The sequence below is a fragment of the Strigops habroptila genome, chromosome 8 (assembly GCF_004027225.2).
Source record: "Strigops habroptila isolate Jane chromosome 8, bStrHab1.2.pri, whole genome shotgun sequence".
In the NCBI taxonomy this organism is placed as follows: domain Eukaryota; kingdom Metazoa; phylum Chordata; class Aves; order Psittaciformes; family Psittacidae; genus Strigops; species Strigops habroptila.
Genome location: NC_044284.2, coordinates 41,778,679 through 41,800,077, shown reverse-complemented (window position 1 = coordinate 41,800,077; position 21,399 = coordinate 41,778,679). Strand labels below are relative to the sequence as shown.

General features: G+C 52.5%; 1 protein-coding gene across 8 annotated transcripts in view; it reads right to left on the bottom strand.

Moving 5' to 3' along the window:
• The window catches only part of CACNA1E (calcium voltage-gated channel subunit alpha1 E), a 141,546-nt gene that overhangs the window by 58,693 nt on the left and 61,454 nt on the right, over nucleotides 1–21,399 (bottom strand). For all 8 annotated transcript variants that reach the window (XM_030495458.1, XM_030495463.1, XM_030495460.1 and 5 more), the window contains 4 exons: nucleotides 21,135–21,238; nucleotides 20,236–20,388; nucleotides 19,762–19,943; nucleotides 5,475–5,578 (listed from right to left, as the gene is read on the bottom strand). In XM_030495458.1, coding sequence (XP_030351318.1) covers nucleotides 5,475–5,578; nucleotides 19,762–19,943; nucleotides 20,236–20,388; nucleotides 21,135–21,238 — 543 coding nt within the window. The remainder of the gene's footprint in view (nucleotides 1–5,474; nucleotides 5,579–19,761; nucleotides 19,944–20,235; nucleotides 20,389–21,134; nucleotides 21,239–21,399) is intronic.

Here is a 21,399-nt window from a genome sequence, read left to right as displayed (position 1 = left end):
ACAATAGGCAGTCCACAGAGCAGATTTGCAAGAAGGCATAAATAAGAGCAAATCTGAAGCAACTGAGACACACTGGTAAATAATTTGCAAAGAGAAATCAAAGGGGAAAGTCATCAAGTCATCATTTTGGTTTGGATTTTTTTTTTTTCCTGTCCAGCTGGCTGTAAAAGGAGTTGTTACCTGTAACACCAGAGGATACAGCACACCAGACGCATCTCTTGTCAGGCAGCTTGTTTGCAAAGGGCCTGGAGGCCCTCCACAGAAAGGTGGTACAGCAGAGCAAGGCAGAGAAGTGCTCATTGAATGGATGCCCACCTGGCTGCTGAATACAGAAGATCTCAAAGGCTCCTTTGCTTCGCTCATGTTCAAACACCACGCTGATGATACAAAAGCTTCCCCAGAACAAAGTGACAAGCGTGGCCATTTCTCACCAAACATGATCCAGCCAATGTGCATCCCATGATGGTGCTGGGGGACTTGGCAGGAGGTATCATGGTCCCCCTCCTCGTTATACCCACATATCCATTCAAAAGCAGCTCCAACTAGTGGATCCCCAAACACACAATGGACACAGACACTTTACATCTCATCTGAGCTACTCTCTGAGATGCAACAACCATTAAAGAAAAAAAAAAAGATGTTTCCAAGCTTTCATGCTTTCAACACAATATTTTTCAGGCATGTTGGCATCTTGCTGCCAACTCATGATCTCCCCGCGAGCCTTTCTGCATTGTGGCAACATGTCTGCCTGATTTCCCCTTCACAAACCACCTACCTCCGAGACATTAATTGGCTTTCCAGTGTTTTTGGCTTCAAACCACCCAATCCAGCTCAAATACACAGGGCCCAGGTTTTGCAGAGAGCCAGCAAAAAAAACCAAACCCTGCCTCCATTGAAAATGTACATCTGTATCTTCAATGCCCTTATTATTAATTGCTGTAAAACTTAATTTTATTCACCATTTGTTATGCCTCAAAATTGGATGGGAAAAAAATCCAAATTCAGTGAAGTGAAAATATTTCAGAGATTGTACAGAAGCCTCCTGAAGGAGCTGGAGAAAGCTCTCCAGAGACTGGGAACACAGCACTAACCCAACCTGAAAGAAAGAAGATCTTAAGACAAAGAAATCTTGCCAAATTGATCCTTTAATTATAACATTAGACATTTCTTTCAAAGGCTTAGAGCAAGAGCTGGGGGTGGGGGGCAGAAAAGTCTTAAAAGGAGAAAAGATTTAACATCACTAGGATGAGTAGAAGCAATTAGGAGGATTTAAATTACTCTCTTGTTTGGTACAATGCAGATGGATTTTACTTTTCTTGCCATCATGCTCAACATCTTTCTCTGCCATCAGCTTCCAAAGGTCTTCTCCTTGCAGACCCAAGGACCCAGCCTTCCTAGGTTGGGCAGCATCCCCTTTGACTCTGCAATCACACAGCTATTGCTGTGGACCATGAATGCCAGTGATTATAGCAGATTTGTCAGCCTGGAAAGGGGCTGAAGTATGAGACTGGATAGGGAAAAGAAGTCTACCAGCCCTCAATGGGAGGACAGATGCTACAATGAATGGAGGAGAGCAATTCCAAACCAGATTTTCTCTGCAGGGGCTGGGGAAAGGGAGGTGGAAAAGAGTCAAAACACAGCCTGTCTAGTTTCAGAAACTCCACGTGAGTCCTTAACGTTATACCTCCAAGCATGGCTTATTTTTTATCTTCACTCTTTCATCTTCTTGCTTGAGCAACAAGCTAGACACAAGCCATTTTGTTGCCATCAGGGGCAAAGAAGGCAGGACCTCTGCAGTGGCTAGGACAGGACAAGTGGTGAGCTGTGGTCATTACTGGGATGGCATTACTGCCAGTGCAGCACCATGCATGCCACAGGCAGCAGGGACAGGGCAGCACAGCTCTCACTGGGTCTCTGCTGCTCGTGCAGCCCAAACACACAGATCCAAATTGTTTTACATGAGAACCAGGTGAGAGAAAAATAAAAATTACAAAAATTCACAAAGAAGGGAGAGCAGACCTTTGCAGATCTCTTGCATGGGGCATGTGCAACTTCTGCACCCCCCTGATTCAGAGCCAGACTGTAGTGCACTGCCTGCAATAGGCCATCAACCAGGGCAGGAGGAGGTCCTATCCATCCCTCCTGCTCCTCCTGCAGCGTGTGATTCTCTCTCTGCACTACAGTGGCTCTCCCAAGGAAGAAATGTAGATTTGCAGGTAAACCCTGCCACACCGCAGCGGGTGCTGGGTGACATCAACCTCAGGCCACAGCACAGCAGCAGGCAACACTCAATATGAGTCTCAGCAACTTCCTAAGCTCCAGCATCCACTGGCTGCCACATGGCAGAAAACAAGGCATTTCAGCTGATGCTCCATCCTCGCTTGCTCCCACTGACTCTCTTCTGCCAGGATTATTTCAGTAGCCTGCGTAGCTTTCAAAGCTGAGCAGTCACATCTCCTTGGGCTTCCTACCTGCTCTCAAAGAGGAACAGGGCCATGTTTTTTTTCCTTTCCTGCTTTCAGTTAGAATTAATTGATCTGTAATTGCACCCATAGAAGGGGAAAGTTAATAGACATAGTAATAAATGCCAAAGCCCCAGAAGAACTGGCTCTCCAAGCCCCTGCCTGGAGCGACTCTATCTCCTCTTAAGAGTGTTGCATGCAATTCCAGTGCATGTGTGCGCGTTAGTATTTAGAGAGAAAAATCGAGGAGCCTCAGTATGATGGAAATAATTTCTTTTCCTCTCCCACATACTTTGTGCTTAGGAGCAGATGGATCCAGGCTGTTTACATCACGGAGGTCATGCCTCAGCTTAACAGTTGGGGAACTGACTGTTGGGAGAGATGCGCATCGCAACCAGAAGATTGCTAAATCTGGGCTCCGGCAAACTTCTGCTGGTGGCAAGTTAAACATACAAATGTCCTCCTGCAGCCTCTTTGCATTCAAGACCTGCCTTGGGTGTTTGATTGTTTCCCCCCAAAGAACACTGCCGAGACAAAGTGAGGGCAGAGAGGCAGCTCTGCAGCAGCTCCTGAGTGTGAACTTCGAGAAGAAGGCTGGAAATCCTGAGCAGACCTCGTTATTTGCCAGTGCAGATGGTGCAGTTTGCGAGCAATGTGGATCCAGGTTTCTGCAAGCAGGCTACCACGGCTCACCACTCACTGCTGTGTCCCAAGTTAACAGAGTGACCTTAATTTCAGCTGGGCATGGCTGCCTGTCTTCCCTCAAAGCAGTGCTGGAATGCTGAAGAAAAGTGTCCTTTGCATGGAGATGTTTCCATGGAGCTCATCCCCAAAGTGACCTTCTCCTCCCAGCTCAGCCCAACCGCAGGGCATGCAAGAGGATGCAGCCAGACCCTGCCTGCTCATCCAGCTCAGAGGCGGGGGGATGGAAAGGTCACACTTCCCCTCCCACAGTAGAGCCAAGTGCTCTCTTCCAGCACAAGAGGATTGCAAGATGTAAAAACGATAAAAATTAAGCAAGCAAAGCAAGGAACTAAGTCCTTTTTATTGCCCTCAAGGACATACATTGTGTGCAGAAGTACCTTCTCTCACCTTACGTCATAGCCCCCTGCAGCTCCGGCAGCAGCTTTGGCAAAAGGATGCTTCACCACTGCCGAGGGACTGCATCCACTGAGACACAGAGGACGTCTGTGACCGTGGCCAAGCAGAAGGGCACACATGGTGGCTCTGCCATTGGGTGGCAGAGCCCAGTTTGCTGTCTCCACTCACCTTGCTCAGCCCTCCAGGGAGCTGAGCAGTCGCGCTTTTCCCTAGATATTTGGCACGCCACGAGAGTATCTCCATTGCCAATTAGGCCACCCACCCACTTGCATCCTTCCCCAATACAAACCCTATTAGCAGTAAACAAACAGTCGAAATGCCAGCCGGTGCCTGGGAAGAGCCCTAGACAACTGTGTCCAATTCAGCGGGTGCAGGAACAGCTGCCTTGCGCAGCCCCAGAGTGGGTAAGCACCAAGCATGGACCAGGGCACGCACCAGTCATCCCACCAGCCACCCTGTGGTCCTCCTGCCAGTGGCTGGCTTGCAGGCCAGAGTACTACTCCCTTGCTGTGTCCCCAGGCTGCTCTCAGCATTACACCAACACCAAAAGCCTCGGTGTCCACGCAACACATTACATTGGCATGATTCAACACTGCATCAACCAGACTAGCCACAAGCTTTCTAACTTCTCCTCTCTGGGCTTTTGTAGGAAAGCTCCTTCTTGACACTGACACCCAGTTGGGCTTTGCTCAAATCCCCAAGCTGGAGGTGGCATAAGAAATGCAAAAGCCACCTAACACCGCTTGGACACCTTCATCCTCCATAAGACATCCCTCCCTGCAAGGCAGTGTGAATCCCCTCCTGCAGCCTGTCCCCAAAGCCCCTGGACTCAGTCAGAGCCTAGATTGAGAGCTGAGGAAATTCAACTCATCAACAGACCCTGAAGCACAGCAAAGCACTCCTGAAACCACCACTACCGGCACATCTGAACTCATGGGGACACTTCAGATAGTGAGGGAGAAGACCAGGGCCAGTCTCCACACTGATCCCTGCATCAAAGGACTTTCCAGCTGGCCAAACCAGTGCTATAGTGTTTGGGGGGGGGTTATGTTTTGTTTTGGGTTTTTTTTTCACAATGGGCAATTAGGGACAAAATGACCTGCTGCTGGGCATGGAGTCCCCACTGTCACCTGCAGCAAGAGCAGAGGAGCCACATCCCCCTCCCAGTGCAGGAGAGGGCATGCTCTCCCCATGCACCAACCCCCGCCACCAGTTGAGGATGTGCTGATGCAACCACAGTTCATTGTCATGGAGACAGAAGCCTGTTGCTCTCCAAACCCATCTTAATGGCTTAGATTAAAACCTCCTCTCCCCTAGGAAGAGCACAACAGGGACAGCTGTGCTGTCCCTACATCCCTGGCTCGTCCATGTGCAACTCAGGCACCCCTACCCTCATCAACGGGCATCCCCCACCATGCCAGGCATAATCTTGCAGCCAGGGCTTGCACAGCGTGGAGGTGCCCTGCATTGCTCCCACAACTGCCCCAAACCCATCCCAACCCATGTCCACCGCAGTCCATCAGCCAGCAAATATGCACCCCACTACAAACATATCCTGAACTCAAACACATTTCCATAAGACCCCATCATGTCTCTCCCCGCCAGCAGGTTCCAAGCAGCCAGAAGATCAACACTGGCCATTTCTTGCAGGTGACCAAACCCACGAACTCTTCAACAAGGTGAAACAACAAAAAAGCATCTTCAAGGCTACCCCTTTCCTGGGTCCCCTGGGGAAAAAAGTTGCTAACCAGAGCCAAGGAGCAATCTGTTGCTGTGGGGCAGGCAGGTGTGGAAGGGACAGGGGAACCAGTTACTGGGGTCCTGGGGAGCATGGCAGTACCAGGGCCAACCTTGGGGCTGAGAGACATGCAACAAGCATGGCCCAGAGGAGAAGGATGGCATCTCACTTACCCCGACAGCACTCCCAGGACAAGGTTCAGGACAAAGAAGGACCCAATGATGATGAGGGGAATGAAGTACAGCCAGTTCCAGGTGGCTCCTAAGGCATCGTTGGTCTGGAGGGGAAAGAAAAAACATGTGATGTTATCTTCAACACCAGCACCTGGGGCAGGGTGAGGGTGTGTTAGATGCAGCATGGTGGCGATTCTCACTCCAGGGTGACCAAACTAGGCTCCTCAGGGTGATGTGGCCATGCCTGCCAAGCCTTGATGGGCACCAGGCACTGCCTGTGGAGGCATGCCTGCAGGGAGATCCTGACCAGCAGTGCCCCGATGCCCCTCGGCATCCTGCCCCAGCCACACTCTCATCCACAATCTCCAGCTCTCACAGGGAAGAACCACTCTCCTCTGCCTTCTCCTACCATCCCTGCAGGGATGCAGGGGCTGTAGACAGCAGTATAGTCAGAGGTGTAGCGGCCCGAAATCGTGGTGCTGAGGGTATGGGAGCCATCCTGAGCATGCCTCCCAGCAGCTTGATTCAGTGCTTCCCTGCGCAGCGCACTGAGACATCGCAAAGCAGCCCCATAGCAGCAGTGCCTGCTGAGCAAGCACGGGTTAAGATGGAAAGATTTATAAGGTGCCTCAGGGTCAGGGAAGCTGGCAGCTAAAGAAGCTGCAGCTGATACTTGTCTTTCTATGCACGGTGGGAAACGGGCTGGTGTGGACAAGCCCCACACCTTCGAATGGGTGCTTTGCTCATGGCATCATCTCCAACAGCTTGCAGACACCCTCCTGCCCCAGGTACATTATCCCCACCCCGAGGGCTGAGAGCAGAGCTCTAACTGCAGGGCAAAGTCCGTCAGCTAAAAAGGCTGCTGGCAAGCCCTGCTCAGTACCTCCAGACATTTATTCACTGAGGCTTTTAATAAAGCAGTGCCCCTCTGTACCTTGCAGCCACTTCCCAGGCCCCATTTGTCCTCCGGTGTCAGGCACAGTGCACATGACGCCGGGCTGGAGGGTGATGCGGCAGAACGTGACTGTCTGGGGGAGGTGGTATCAATCTTGTTGCAATGAAAGACTCTCTTTTCTCTCTCTTCCCCCCTCTCCCCGTGCTAATTAAGCCCTCATCTTCGTCTGAGTCATTGGCACCACATCTCCTGGTCGGCCAGTGCAGGAGCTGAGACGAGGCTCTGCAAGGGGAGAAGCATATCTCTGAGGGCGAGAGAAAACTACCATGCTGGAGTCTTCCTCTGGTGACCAAGGCACCAGTGGGAGCCTCAGCCAGGTGTCCCCACCACCCTGGCACTAAGCCCAACACAGGAAGGGTGATGCCAGCATGTCCTGCTGCAGGCACTGACCACAGCACCAGTAGAAAGATGCTGTGGGCAGAGGCTCCTGTGCCAAGGAGTGCCTGGCACACAGCAGCAATAAGGGGTTTGGGGTTGAGGAAGGCATCTGGAAAGACTCACCACTCTCCCCCTCCAGCACCGGGGAAACCATCTTCTCAAAGTCCTGTGCTTTCAAGAGCCCCAGTTCACTACCAGCCCCTTTCCTCAGGGCCACAGCAGAGGTGGGAAAGGTGCATGGGAAACACTCTTCACCACCCTCCAGAGACACCCAGGCCACCATGCTCTGCTGTAACAGCACCATTTGCCATGGCAATAGTCATCAAGGATTGTGCACCCATAAGCTTTGGCTGGGCTTCAGCTCCGTGCCAAGACGCCATTGTGTACCTGACACCCATGTTAGGATTGCTTGCTTTTGAAACTGGCTCCTGCCAAAAAAACACAGGCTTTCCCCAAGGTCCTTGGTACAGGGGATGCAAGACAGATGAACTCCTTTCCTATAGGTGAACAAGACATCTTCCTCAGGGCTGGTCCATCACCATTCCTCCTTTGGCCTCCTCTCCAGCAGTGCTTGGCAGGAGATGGAGGGGGAGACAGGGACGAGGTGATGGACCAGAGGGCAATTACCCCAGGGTTATCAGCCAGGAGGTGCACTGCTGGGGCAGGGGAGGGGATGGGGAGTTGAGTACCCCACATAGACCCCCGCATACCCAAGGACACACCACTGGCCACAGTGAGCTTAGGGATGGTGCCAGCCACACATGCCAAAGCCAGCAGCCCCAGGAACAGTACTGCCTCAAGCAGCCACACAGGTACCCCTGCTTGGTGCCAGCTTTGCTAGCATCCCCCAGCCCCAAGACAAAATTTCCCATGGCACATCCCAACTCTCCCTACAAAACCAAGAGCTAGTGAGCCCAGCCAGGATGCGGTGGCTCCAGCCCATCATTTGGTACCTGCTTGCCTGCTCTGACTGCCAAAATTTTTTATTCCCCATGGAGCTGGAAGAGTTGCTCCAGTACCTTTGTCACTCCCAGGCTGCAGAGGTCCCTGCCAGGGAGGGACAAGAGGGCTTGTTTGAGAAATGCGAGGGGCTTGGCATTTCACAGGCTGTCTTCCACTGCTTCTCTAGCCTGCGGCAGAGAGCATGACCACAAAGCATCCAGTGCAGCAGGGCATCAGCACACAAAAGAGCACACATGTGTGCATACATACACAAATAAGTGGATGCATTCTCATCTCTCCACTTCCAAAGCTGAAGCATGTCTGCCCAGGGAACCAAAGGAGCCACCATTCCTGGCCATGTGTCTTCTCAACCCCAATGCTCTGACACACACCATGCTCCCCCTCACGCATCATGCAATCTCCCCCAGATTTTGTCAACTGTACCTTAAAAACTCACTATTCCCACTGGAAGGCTCCTCATACAGATGCTCTAATGGCTGCTCCAATTTTCAGCCTAAATTTATTTGTGGTTATTTTATATACCACTCGTTCTTTTGCCAGCATTGGCCTTTGGCTGAAATTGCAATTCTCCTTCCTATTTCCCATTCTGATGTGTTTATAGACAGCATTCATGGCTATCCCCAGCCTCTACTTTGTTAGCCAAAGCAAGGTACGTCCAGTTCTCTCTTGCGTGATTGGCTCTCCCTCCCTATTTTAACTAGTAGTCCCTTTCTTCCTACAGTCCAGGCTCAGTTCATTTTCCCTGGACACAGGAGAACCAAGGGAGCAATTCTGATGGGTCCCACTCCATCCCTGCATGATGCTAATGAGAGTTTGCCATCGTGCCTGCAAATCTCCCTCTTCCTCCCAGCACTGCTGGCCTGTGGTCACTTGCTCATTCCATCCTCCTTCACACTGCTACTTGCCATGAGAGAGACCTGGGGTCTGAAGAGATATCTTCGCTGTTCCACAACAAGCACATGGCTTTCCATTTCACACTGCATCCCACATCTCTTCCTCCAGCTCTCAATCTCCTTCAGCCCAGGGTGGCAGCCTCCGTACCTGAAGTGCCAGGAAGCCATCGCGGAAAGCCAGTGGCTCATCCCCGAGGAGCCCCACCGGTCACTACCAGTCACCACATCCCCTCAACACCACACAGTGCCGTCCCGATGCTGCGCACTTCCCCGCCAGCCTCACAGAGCTCTTCTTCGTTAACACTTTCCCATAGCAAAAGTTTTACTACAAAGAGCAGCTCTACATGTTTCCAGGACTCTGATGCCAGGTTAGCCCGGAGTGACCTACCTTTGGCAAACCCGTGACTCATTTTCCTCTTTTGCCTTCCAAATCTGTTCCAAAATGGCATGTAATCGAGGTCAGGCTTACAGTCCTATTCCTGCCTGCCTTACTTTTTTTCCCCTCCTCCCCCCGCTTTTAAATATAGGCATCGCATTCACTATTCTCCAGTCAGATGGTGCCTCCCCCAACTTGATGGAGTTGTTAAAAATACTTGTTACCAGACCTGCCATTTCATGTGCCAGCTCCCTCCGAACATGGGGAGGGGGAAGCAATCCTGAGCACCAGGCCAATGGGGTCTCAGTGCTTGGCTTCCCCATCGGCTGCACTCGTGGCCATGTCCTTGTTCCCACTATCCAGCCTTTTGTTGCCTCCGTCTTTGTGTTGACCAAAAGCCATGCCCAAATCTCCCCAGCCATGCTTCACCATGCCTTGCTTCCATCTGCAGAGGTAGGGAACCGCTCACTGCTGCTTCGAGCATCCTTCATGAGGTCTGGGTCAACATAACTTTTGGTGGCTCCCATAGCATTTCCCAGCTTCTCTAGCACCAAGATGTAGTTGTCTTGACTGAACAGCCCTTTTTCCCCATCCCTCTGGAGCATCACTTTTTCCTAATATCCCTTGCAGGCAGTGGTTCATAACCTTGGTCCACTGTGCCTTCCCATAGGTTTTATTCCCCTTTGCTGAAGGTACTAGGAGGTCATCATATGCAGAAGTCAGGGTAGACACAGGGGGTTAATCCCCAAATTACACAGACACCATAACTCCTTCAATGAAAAAATTCCTGGCTCCTGCCCTGGACGCCCAGTGCAGCAGACTAGGTCCTGCCATTCACCCAAGCGCTTTGGGAAACAGGAGCTACCTGACACCTAGTTTTGCTGCTTCTTCCCTTCCCTTTAAGACAACCACTTTTTCCTTATGCATCCCACCAGCCTAAACCATCACCACCTGAACTCTCCCATGGCCACCAGACCAAGAAACACATTTGCTACTGCTTCCAGGCATACCCGAGACACAAACACAACTAAAGTGAGGTTGCTGGTGAAGACTAAAGAGCCAAGGGACTACACACCCAAGGGTGCTTCTCATGTCAAAGCTCTGGTGGAGACTCCCAGCCAGAGCTGAACCACCACAGCCACATCCTGGACACAATGCATCCTGCAGCTGGCAAAGCCTCCAAGTCTATAAATGACACCACCAAGCCGTGGGAGCTGGACCCTCATGGGGTAACAGAGCTGTCACGGTGGGCCCCCACCTGGTGAAGGAGCCCCCACCAGCTCCCATTTCTCAACCTCCAGCACAGGGTTATTCTTTCGTCAGCTCTTGTGGATTTATTGTTGGGATTGTTTTTTTTTCCAAAGGGCGGGAAAAGGCACAGGGAGCTGCAGAAGCAGGTCTCACTCGGGGGGCCAGAAATCTAAAGAAATCTAAAGAAATCTAAATATATACCCAAGTCGAATGCAAAGCACAAGCTCGCAGCCCACACGTACCCTCCCTCGGGCTGCGTTTGCATGGGAAACTTTAGGATTTCTTTGCTATAGGGGAAGGGGCGGGGAGGGAATCAAAACCGGCACAAATTCAGTCTCTCCTAGCTAAAAATAAACAGCATATTCTGCTTGTGCAGGGTGCCTTTAATGGCCACTCATTGCCCACCAGCTTGGGAAGGGGGTCAGGGGACCGAGGCTGTGGGCACCCAAGTCATTTAGGGAGCAGCAGGACCCAGGCGGCTACTGGACTACATTCACACAGAGATCCACCCTTGTTGATACTCTAGTGCCTAGTAACAGGCCTGGGTTCCCACTTTAGGCTTTCCCTGGAGAGGAGGGGAGCTTTCTGCCCCTTCCCAGCAGGAGATGTGTCCTGGAGACCTCCATGTCCAGTTTGGCTAACAGCAAGGGCACATACTAAACAGCACATAATTAGGTTGGGGTAATAAACATTCATTACCGCAACCAACTGGCTGCAACGTGCTTGGGGTGCAGAATCCACAGGACCTCCAGCAGCACAGGTGGCCCCATCCTGCTCTCATCACTGTCCTCTGCCAGGGATCTCCTACCGCATGGAGAGCTCCCACAGGGACCGTGGCTTTGCCTGCATTGCAGGGAAACTTTAATGGGCAGGGACGGGGTGACCAAACCCACCTGCCCAACCCTCACGGCTGGGCAGGTGAGGTCTGTCTGCTCCCCCCGGCTGCAATCCTAGCAAAAGGGTGTGGGGATGAAGGGGAAAGCCGCTATCTCTGATGGCTTTGCCCTGGGCACTGTGCCTGCCTTCCCCAGCGCTTCCCAAGGGCTTACTACCCAGTGTGAGGACAGAGCAGTCCTGCTGGGACAGCAGACACAAAATATCCACAACTTCCATGATTTGTATGTGAAATCCTTGGCTTGGCAACTCTTTGCCTGGTGGTGACACTCATTGTGCCCCTGCCACATCGGATGGCATCCCCCCAGCATCACCTCCGCAGCCCCTGACCTGCTCCTCCCTCCAAACCACAGCTGCATCCAGCTGAGAAACGCAGTCCAGCAGGAACAGCCACAAGATCTCCATACCCCAGCAAAAAGGGGAAAACAGATAATTAAAAAAATACCTTACAGCAGATTCCCTAGCCTAACCAGTTCCCTCAAGACCCTGACACCTACTGCTGCTCTCCCCAGCACAGTAACAGATCTGTTTCTTCCCTTTAATAGCAGTAATTTAATCTCCTGCATGCAGGGCCATGCTTCACTCCCTGCAAGACCTGCCTGGTATCCATCAGCGACCCCAGCACTGGACAACATCTGAATGAAAATGCTTTGCTTTTTCAAATCAGGTTAATGAGGAAATTGGTACATTTCCTTTGCAGGGTCAGGGCTGGCCCACTGCAGGACACATCCTGACACAGCCACCTATTGCGGTCTCCATGCAGGGTGGGCACCTCCTGCCCGAGGCTGTGCCTGCAGCACTGCCTTTTGCTGGCCCATGGTGCTCCTGGGGGGCAGGAGCAGACAGCAGGCAGGTGTCTCAGCTGAGGGATGCAGGAAGCTCAGCAAAGCCCTCAGCACATGGGCATGCTTGTGTCTCTGCATGTGGGGGGAGGGAAAGAGAGGGGGAAACAGGAAAAAACCCAAAATACTGCAATTTTCTGCTTTCTAAATGGAATGCAAAAAATGCATTGCTAGAAGAGTTACTAACATCAAGTCTTTTCAAAGCATGTGAAATAGGTGGAGACCAATGTTTGTTCAGTTCTCCTCTGATCCACTGAGAAATTGCCCCAGCACTGATTCACAGAACCAGTCCCCATGCGTGCCTCCTCCTCCTCTTCTCCCCTCAAGTCATCCCCACTGTGACCTCTCAGCTGCCTCCACCTCTGCTCCCGAACTCGCACCTTCTCCTTGCCCAGACTCCTACTGAGCCTTCCAGCCCCAGATGTGGGCACCCTCTAACTGCCCCGCAGGCAGGATGAACTTCTCCTGATGGAGTATTTGCAAAGTTCCTCAGCCTTCATTAGACCCAGTGCTTGGCTAAGGCAGCGCTGGTGTTCCTAGCGCAAGACCTTCAGCATCGGGCTCAGTCCATGCCCAGCTGGACCCAAAGCCTGCATGCTGCAGCAGGGCATGGTTTTCATGGGATCAGCCTTGGGGTTGTTTTTCAGTGAGGGCTGGTGATTGCCGGCTGGATCGCTGCTTTGTTTTGAGTACACTGCAAGCCCAGAGCGGCAGCTCGGGCCCCATGATATGTTTTCTTGATAAAGGAACATTCCCAGCTCCAGCTGCAATACTTGGGGCATGAGACCCATGCTCAACCTCGCTCAAGGACCCCAACTGACCCCAATCCCCCCACAATCCAGCTCTGATGCACAGCAGTACGTGCACCAACAGAGGCGTGGAAACAGCTTTGCAAAGCCTTGCCGGCACAATTTCCAGCACCAAACCGGCTAATGAAATTACAGGTCCTGGGCTTAACTGAGACCCCCTGCCACCTCCCCTACTTAAGCCTGGAGTTGCCGGGCAGTGCTGGAGCATCAGGGCCAAAGCATTAATGCCTTCGACAGCCTCTCGGCTCCCCAACTGCTGCCAGCACATGGCCTAGGAGCAAGCAGGGGGTGGGCAGGGAGCTTTTGATAGAACATGCCTGCAGAGCTGGGGATCCAGCAGACACAGTTTGTTTCTTGCTGTGTCATTTCAGCACACACACACACACAGAGGGAAAAGGGAAGAAAAAAAAAAAGAAAAGGCTGAAACATTTGGCAAGCTGGCAAGGGTCTGGCTTTGCTGAGTGCAGAGAAAGAGCCATTCCTTCCAAAGGGAGAAGAGGGTAACGCAAACTGGCTGCCGCACTCGTGCCTGTCAGGGATGGGCTCCAGCACCCATGGCTGGCAGCACACGAGCTGCCAGCTTGGGCACCAACATGAGCCATTTGGGGAAAACCAGCTCATTTCATAGTCAGGAAGGTTTTAAATCTTCAGGCTGGAATTTGAAGTCTTCTCTCTGAAGTCCTCGCTAACTTAGTCACATCTAAAACACTCAGCATTTAATGTTTCAGAGGAAGAAGGAGGAAGGGGCTCTGTCCTGAGGTGCCAGAAGTGCTGGAGACTTTTTGGCTGCCCTGTCCCACGCCAGGCACAGAGCACAGCCTGCTTTGAGCCGCCAGGAATAGCTGCAGAGGCATTAAGATCTGTGCTTGCTACTGAGCTGCTAAGAGCACTGGGTGTTGATTAAATTTTCATACCTCCCCAACAGGATATTTTGTGTGTGTTGCGTTTTAATTTAAAACACACAAGAAGGGACTCCTTTCCCCTTTGCAAGCGTTCCAGCTTGAGAGCCTGGCATCATCCCAGGGTGCTGAGGGCTAAAAAGCCAAGTGGTTTCCCTCTTTCATCATCCCTCCCATCTCCTCTGCTCTTCAGCCTCTCTCCTTCCTCCTCCTCTTCCCAGAGATCATCTCCACCCAGCACTGCTCCTTGCTGGGAGCCACTGTTACCCATCACACTCGCAGCTTCACCCCCCACAGTGCCCAAAGGAGCAGCACAGCAGGCTTAGCCACCAGGTGTGAGACCACTGCTGCACTGAGCTCCTCCGGTGTTCTGCTCATCACCGTGGTGCCAGGGCAGGTGCTGTTTTGGGGGGACCTCTGCACTGCCAGCTTTCCCTGGGGGTCCCTACAACCCTCAGCACATGGCTGGCACTGCTGCAGCTCTTGCCCTGGGACCAGGGACCCCAGGGGACAGGAACCAATGTCCAGAGGAGCTGCAGCAGCACCTGGAAGCACTGAGGCTCAGGGAGGTTTCCCAGCTCATCTCAAGTCTGAGGAAACCTCAAAAGAAGCAAATTCCTCTCTGGTCAAGTTATTAATCTCTCTGGTCCCTGTCTGCCCCACATAAAGCCAGGCACTGCCCTCGCTCTCCAAAAGGCAAGAGGTGAAACCCATCCAGACCTGCATAATGCTCAGGTCCTGCTCACACCGTTCACATGTAGGTGCTTCAGGGAGAGCAGCTGAGTGCTGAGCATCCCAAGGGACAACCATAACACCCTGGGAATTTATGCCAATGAACAATGAGCAATTTTGTACATACACACACTGTGAAAATTAACTGCTTTGCAACAGATTCCTCCTCTGAGCCTCTCCAAGGCCACTTGACTACTGCAGCTGGGGAGCTGGCAGGGAGCAGGACAGCCAAGCCTTGCACCCATATCCATACTCCATCACAGCCAGTGATTTAACACACCTCCCTTTCCCAGCGCCCCGAATCGGGGCTACCTGAACAGTCCCCATTTCAAAAAGGATGGCTGTTTCACCACCCCTGAAAATCAGGATCCAGAAGAAGATTTCAGGTTTGGTGCTTCATGGTCACAACCAGTCCGAGCCATCTTTTGAACACCCAGCCCGTGAATCCCCGACCTCTGCACGTGGTGAGATTCTTCTCGGTCCTTTTGCACCCCACGTTTAGAGAGGTTCCCATACACCAGGGTAGCACCAGGCACCGGCACTCCTGCAGGCTGCCCTCCCCATGTACCCTCCTGGCCGCAGCACCTCGGGCTGGCCGCAGGTGGTGGTTGAGTCACACTTGCTGCAAACCCCACTCCTTGCAGCAGCTCGCATTCCACAGAGGCTCTTGCAGAGCCTCTGCTGCCGGGCTCTGCATGCACAGCTTGTGCTTCGCACCTAACCAGCATGTTTGCAACCGCCTGGCTGCTTGCAGGCGGCTGTTAAGCTTTGCACAGGGCTGCAAGTCCTGCACACCCCACCTCCCCTAAAGCTACGGCACACAGATCTGCCCACAACCACTGCGTTTTAGAAGGTATTTTGGACGCTGCCAAGGATTTGATTCCCCTTCCCTCAGCAAACACTCTCGCCTGCTGCAAAAGCTCCCAGAAGGCTCCCAGCACTCAGCCCTGGCATTTCCTAAGGCTCCCTGTACCTTTCTGCCCTCCTGCTTCCCTATAGTCCCAATCCCTTGTACCACAAGAGGCCTTTTGGGTTTATAGCAGGCATCTGTGGTCAGCTAGCTCCCGTTAGGCCTTGCCATGCATTTTTAATTAGCAGCATGGATGCTCTTCCAGTGCTCCTTTAATGTGTGCGCTTAGGAGGCAAATGTTTACCCATTGTTGCTAATAGCCATGGTCCTGTCCAAAGTCAAGCCAGCTTTTTGCCTGGCCCAGCTGCAGCTTGGTTATCATTGCCATGCAGGCGCTTCTGCCTGTCTGCAGGCTGCTCCAACTCTCAGAATTTACTGGAGCCACAACATTAGGATCAACAGGAATTCAATCTGATGGCAAGATCCATGCAGGGAAACAGGCTTTCCCCAACAGCAGGCTCTGGTTCTCTGCACCAGCTACGCTGGTCCAATGAAGCACTCGGAGCCTCTCCTGGTGTGAGTGAAGGGTGCCCAGGACCACGGCCACGATGTGTCCATGCTTGCACCCATGGCCCTTTGCAACTGCTCAGAGCTGCAACTGCTTGTGCCTCACAGCAGCCTCAGGCCCTGCGAGCAATGCTGGCAGGACAAGCAGGCAGCCCTGGCTCCCCTGCAGGCATCTGTCTGCACTCACGTTGCACCCGCAGCTATAAACAGCAGCTTTTGCCATGCACTTTTGGTGTTATTTGTCCCGCACTAACCTCACACTAATTCCCAACTGGGGGTTGTAGTACCTGTGCTGTGTGGCTCATGCCCAGCTCCAGAGAGCACAGAGCAGTGCTCCAGCAAGGGACCCGGCCAGGACAGGCAGGGCTGAGCCCTCTCCCTGCAGAGCCCTCCAGGCCAGCCCACAGCCCCAGCACATGCAGGCCACCGGTGTTTTTCTTCCCATGTCAGTTCCTGGTAGCGTGGGGGGAACTGGAGAATGGCAGCTCCAGCAAGCTAATCTCCTCCTCACTACCTGCAACCACAGCGGCTGAGCGCTTCCAAATGGGAAAGCAAATAAACAATCTCAGTGAATAAATACAGCCCCTCAAGTCGGCATTTCCAAGGAAATAATGATTTCAAACTCCTCTCCTGTTTGTTCTCTGGGACCAGGGGAGCCAGGCTGAGCACTGGAAGCCACCAGCACCACCGAGTGTCTGTGCTGTGTCCAGCCAGCCCCATGGCACACACCGGCAGCCCCCCACCAGTCCTTCCCCCCTCCCCCAAAGATCCCAGCATCACTGCTTAAGGACAAAACTGCCATCCAGACCCTGCCCCGTACTGGCATGCCTACAGAGGTGAAGAAGTAGGACAATGAGCCTCTGTGCCAGCATTGTATTTCCCTCTGGTCCCTGTAGAAATCAGGTTTGGTCTCAAGCCAGCCCAGGGAAGGGGCATCTGCTCCAGTATAAGAAGAGCAAAATACTCCTTAAGACTCTGTTTTGGACCACAGAGATAGTCAGAGGAACCACAAAGCTGAACCCCCCCTCCAAAAGAAATTAGTCCTTCAGGCTCCCAGGGATGGGAGATGGAAAAGCCATAAAACCCCACAATTTGAGGCTTTTTCTCTTTTTTTTTACCTATAGTGCGATTTCTACCTAGCAATACAGCAGGCAAGGCTGATGAAAACAAGGCTGAAGGCAAGCACATCCATGAAATAACACACGTGGAAAGGTACATGGGGCCAATTAGCTTTTTGTGATGCTATCTACAAATTCCAGGAGCCATGCTTCTAGATCTGGTAAAATTGTGGAAAAATGGATCTTAAAATCACGATACAGTAACACAGGGGAATACTATGGTAAGCAATTTCTTTGAGAGCCTGCTAAAGTGGTTTTCCTGCTATCTCACTCTCCTGTGTGGTGTTAACCTTGCAAGGATGCTGCCTCCCATCACTTTAATCCAGTGGGAAAGCAGAGTCCCACACTGATCCCCCCAAACCTGGGGCATGTGCTGGGCAAGGTCCATGCTGGCTAGTAGCAGAAGCCTGCTCTGGTTTGCTGCTCCAAGCAATGAAGGTGACAGCAGAGCATCCCAGTGGCTTTCCATACCTGCATCCCCCAGGCACCACATCCCCCATGCGTATCCCTCATTGCTCTATTAAAAAAAAAAAAGGCAAAAGCCCATTTTGCTGCCTCCAAGCAGCCTTTGCAACCCAGAGGCAAGACAGCTTGTGTCCCCATGGAGGGCAGGAGGCACAACCCAACAGTGCTGGGAACAGTGTCTGTCTCTCGCTGCCTCCCAGAGTGAATCAGCAGCATTTTATTATACCAAGGACCCAATCCTTATGCAATTAAAAACCAAGGAAGGTCCCTTATCCTTTCCATTACAGGTAAGTAATAGCTGGTTCTTTACAGAGGAGCGGGAAAAGGAGGCACTTTATGGTCCTGGCCATGACGGAGCATGTTTGCCTGAGAGTGCAAATGGTACTGGGAAGGTTATTTGGATGCAGGGCTGTGGGCCCCCCCAAATGTCCTAGAGAGTCCCCAATTTAGCAGTTGTGGTGGTAAACAGGGGATCCTGTAGGGTAGGTCTTGCAGAGCACGGTTTTCAGTGCTGCCAGCAACATCTCCCATGTCTACCCTCCAATAAGATCCAGATGGTGAATCAGCAAATCCCAGACACCGAATGGAGTGGCTTCAGCTTTCCCGGTAAGGACATCCCAAATGGAAGGTCACCAGACTTCCTCAGGAACTCCCAGTACAAACCCTCAAGGTCATTCGCACCCTAAATTGCCTGTCCATGTAGCTCACAGGCTCCTCGCACACCTCAACTGGGACTCTAGCACAGAGAGTGCTGCTGCTAATTGCTTCAGGCGCCAAAGGATGAGGAGGAGGCGACATGGAGAGCACTGATGGAAGTGGCCCCTGGCTTTTGCAGACAGTCATTAACACAAGAAACAAGGTGCAGAGCAGGTTGGTGGCATCAGCTGCAGGCAGTGCTGGGCATGCACGGGTTGCTGTAGGGCAGTGTGAGTGGGCAGCAGCTGCCCAGCATGCTAAGAGCAGAGGAACAAAATGCCAGGCAGTAGAAATCCCCTTTCATGCTATAATCAGTTATGCCTGGGCAATAGGTGCTGTAGTTAAGTCTCTAATCCCATTGATACACCCGAAGCAGCCAAAAAATGGTCTTTTATCATCCTGAACATCCAGGTGGTTCAATCCTGCCTAATTCCACTGCAGAAGCAGCAAGATCCTGACACCATCATCTCCTTTAGGAAGAGTAAAACCAAATCCTCTTGGTAAGGTCAAATCCTTGCCATGAACTCTTCCCTTTCTACCCCAGTCTAGGTTTTGCAATCTATCTGCCTGCACGCGCCACCTTGTACCCCCAGAAAGATACTGCGATTGACTGAGCAGGAGGGGGACCCCAACACTGGCGGTGCAGTGCCTTCGCCTGGGGTGAAAAGCCAGCCTTTCTGCTGATGACAAAGTAACTATCAAACCATGTTTCCCCGCCACAAGACATCCAATTTGCCTCCTGCAGAGCAATGCCACTCTGCAAATCTCCAGGCATTATGGGAACCAGGGTATAAAAACATTCCTGGTGCAATGATGCCAAAATTGATGCCGAAACTAGGCTGGGAACAGAACTGGCATGGTTGCTTCTAGCCCATAAACTAAAACATTTGTATACGGCCAGTCACCCACAATGATATTGCACTTTGTAATCGCCTGTAGCTTTTTTCCTGCTTCCAGCTTTGCCCTGAAGTTGCTCCCTGGGCACCCCAATGGATTGGGCATTGGCAACTTCAAGCAGCTGCAAACCACAGAAACCTAGCCCAGTCATCCCCTTCAGCACTGACACGTTTGCAGCATGAATACCAAAGATCTCAGCTCCCTGTCAGATACCGAAACACTGCCTCTGCCCCAGGGAGGGTGCCCAAGCCCAGTTCCAGTGCTTCCCAAGGCAACCAGGAATGCAGGCACATCCACCGCCTAGTCTGCAGGGAGAGCAGATGTGCAGTGCCCAGAAATCACATCCCCAGGAGCTGCCCTGGGGAGCACAGGAGGAGGAGGAGGGAAGGAAAGATACCTTCGCAGGGACAGTCCTCAAGCAGGAGGCTTGCTGCAGCCCATGTCCACAAGGTTTCACTCTTGCAATGGGTTGTACAACCAATCCAGAGATGGAAGCCAAACTCTTATTGCTCCCTTTGCCCAGAGACATGTAACACACACCTCTCTATCCCCCATCTCCTGCCCAAATGGGAAGGACCAACCTCATCCCCATCACAAAGGGAACTCAGGATCTTACAGGTTTCCAGTACATAGAAATACCATCTCCAGCTCCCCATCCCTATAACCGACTGCCCAGAGAAACACCCAAGTAGCACTACTCACATTGTACAGGACTGTGGTCCACCCTTCCATGGTGATGCACTGGAAGACGGTCAACACAGCAAAGAGGATGTTGTCGAACTGCGTGATCCCGTCATTGGGACCAATCCACTCCCGGCATTCATAGCCTGGGGGGCAACCCTGCACCCCGCATGGATGGGGGGGATCCAACTCCTCTAGTTCACCTGCAAGCACACAGCAGAGAGCCAAAGGAGGCAGAAGTAAGAGAGAAGCAGGGGACAGGCGAGGAGAAGAGCCTGAACACAGACGGGTTTGGGGCAGCACAGGGGACTGCTGAGACTAGCCCTGGCTGCACACAAAGTGCTCCCATAAGAAAGTGGGACAACCTGAACATGCCTAGTGCACGTGAAACAAAGGATCGTCTCGGCCTTGGGCTTCCCATGGTAGCAACATGCATTCATCCCAGCTGTTTTTCACCCATGGGATGTAAAGTGAGTGCAGAGCCCTTCTCCCCACCTGAATTGTTTGTGTAGCAGGCTCGGTGCAGCTTCCCACTGTAGAACTCCAGGCCGATGATGGCAAACATGAGGATAGCAAAAAAGAGCAGCAAGCCGATCTGGAGGAGAGGCACCATGGCCTTCATGATGGATTTCAGCACAATCTGCAGGCCTGGAAGGGGAAAGAAAGGGCACATCTCAGCATGGTCATGCAAACCCCCTGCCTGAGACACGTCCATACCACCTCTGGCAAGAGAAGAACAGCAAGCAGAGAGGATGGACAGTCATATGACAGAGGCAAAGAGGCCAGCATAGCCTGGAGGATGGAGGACCACGGAGGAAAGCACCATGCCAGGGGAGCGGGGAGGGCCAGGCTGCAGAACAAGGCTCCAGGATGGCTGGTTTCTGGATCTGGTCCCTGCTCTGGACTTGGTGGGACCTGGCCCTTGCAGCTCTGCCTCCCTTATTGTCCCATGGCATGGATCCAGCACACTGCCTTGCCAGTGCCCAAGGCAGGAAGGACGGGAGGACCGGTGCCGGCAGCAGCCTAGTTTCTTTATTTATCCCTGTGCCAGCAGATGAAATCTTGCAAAAAACCCAAAATCTCCCCTGAATAAACCTCAGTCCTGAAAGGATCCACCCACTGCCTTCTGGCCGGGGAAGCAGAGCTGCTGGAAGGCCCGGCGAGCTGCTGAGCTCAGCCTTGTGCCAGCACAGAGTAGGCTGGGCAGGGGGAAATGCCACCCGGGGACACCAAATGCTGCCATGCTAGAGTTCCCACTACATGGGGAGGTTTCTTCTGCTGTTCCCTGATTTCACCCTACATCTCTGAGGTGGCACGAGGACCCTTCTCATGCTGAAGGACATCAGGAATGGATGTGGGCACCCCAGGAGGAGGACCAGGAGCATCCAACTTACTGGGAATGCCTGAGACAAGCTTCAGAGGTCTGAGCACGCGCACGGCCCGCAGCGTCCGCAGGTCCACATGGGTGTTGAAGTGCGTCCCAGCAGTGGCGAGGATGCTGCAGGCAGACAGGGAGAGAAAAAGAGTTAGCCTGGGCAAAGGCCTTGGCCACTCTGGTGGTGCCAAGAGCCATGTTCTCACACTAGGCTGGGGGAAGCCATAAGGAAGACCATATTCCTGGGCACGTGCAGAGATTCAATGCCTCCCAAAGCCCACATG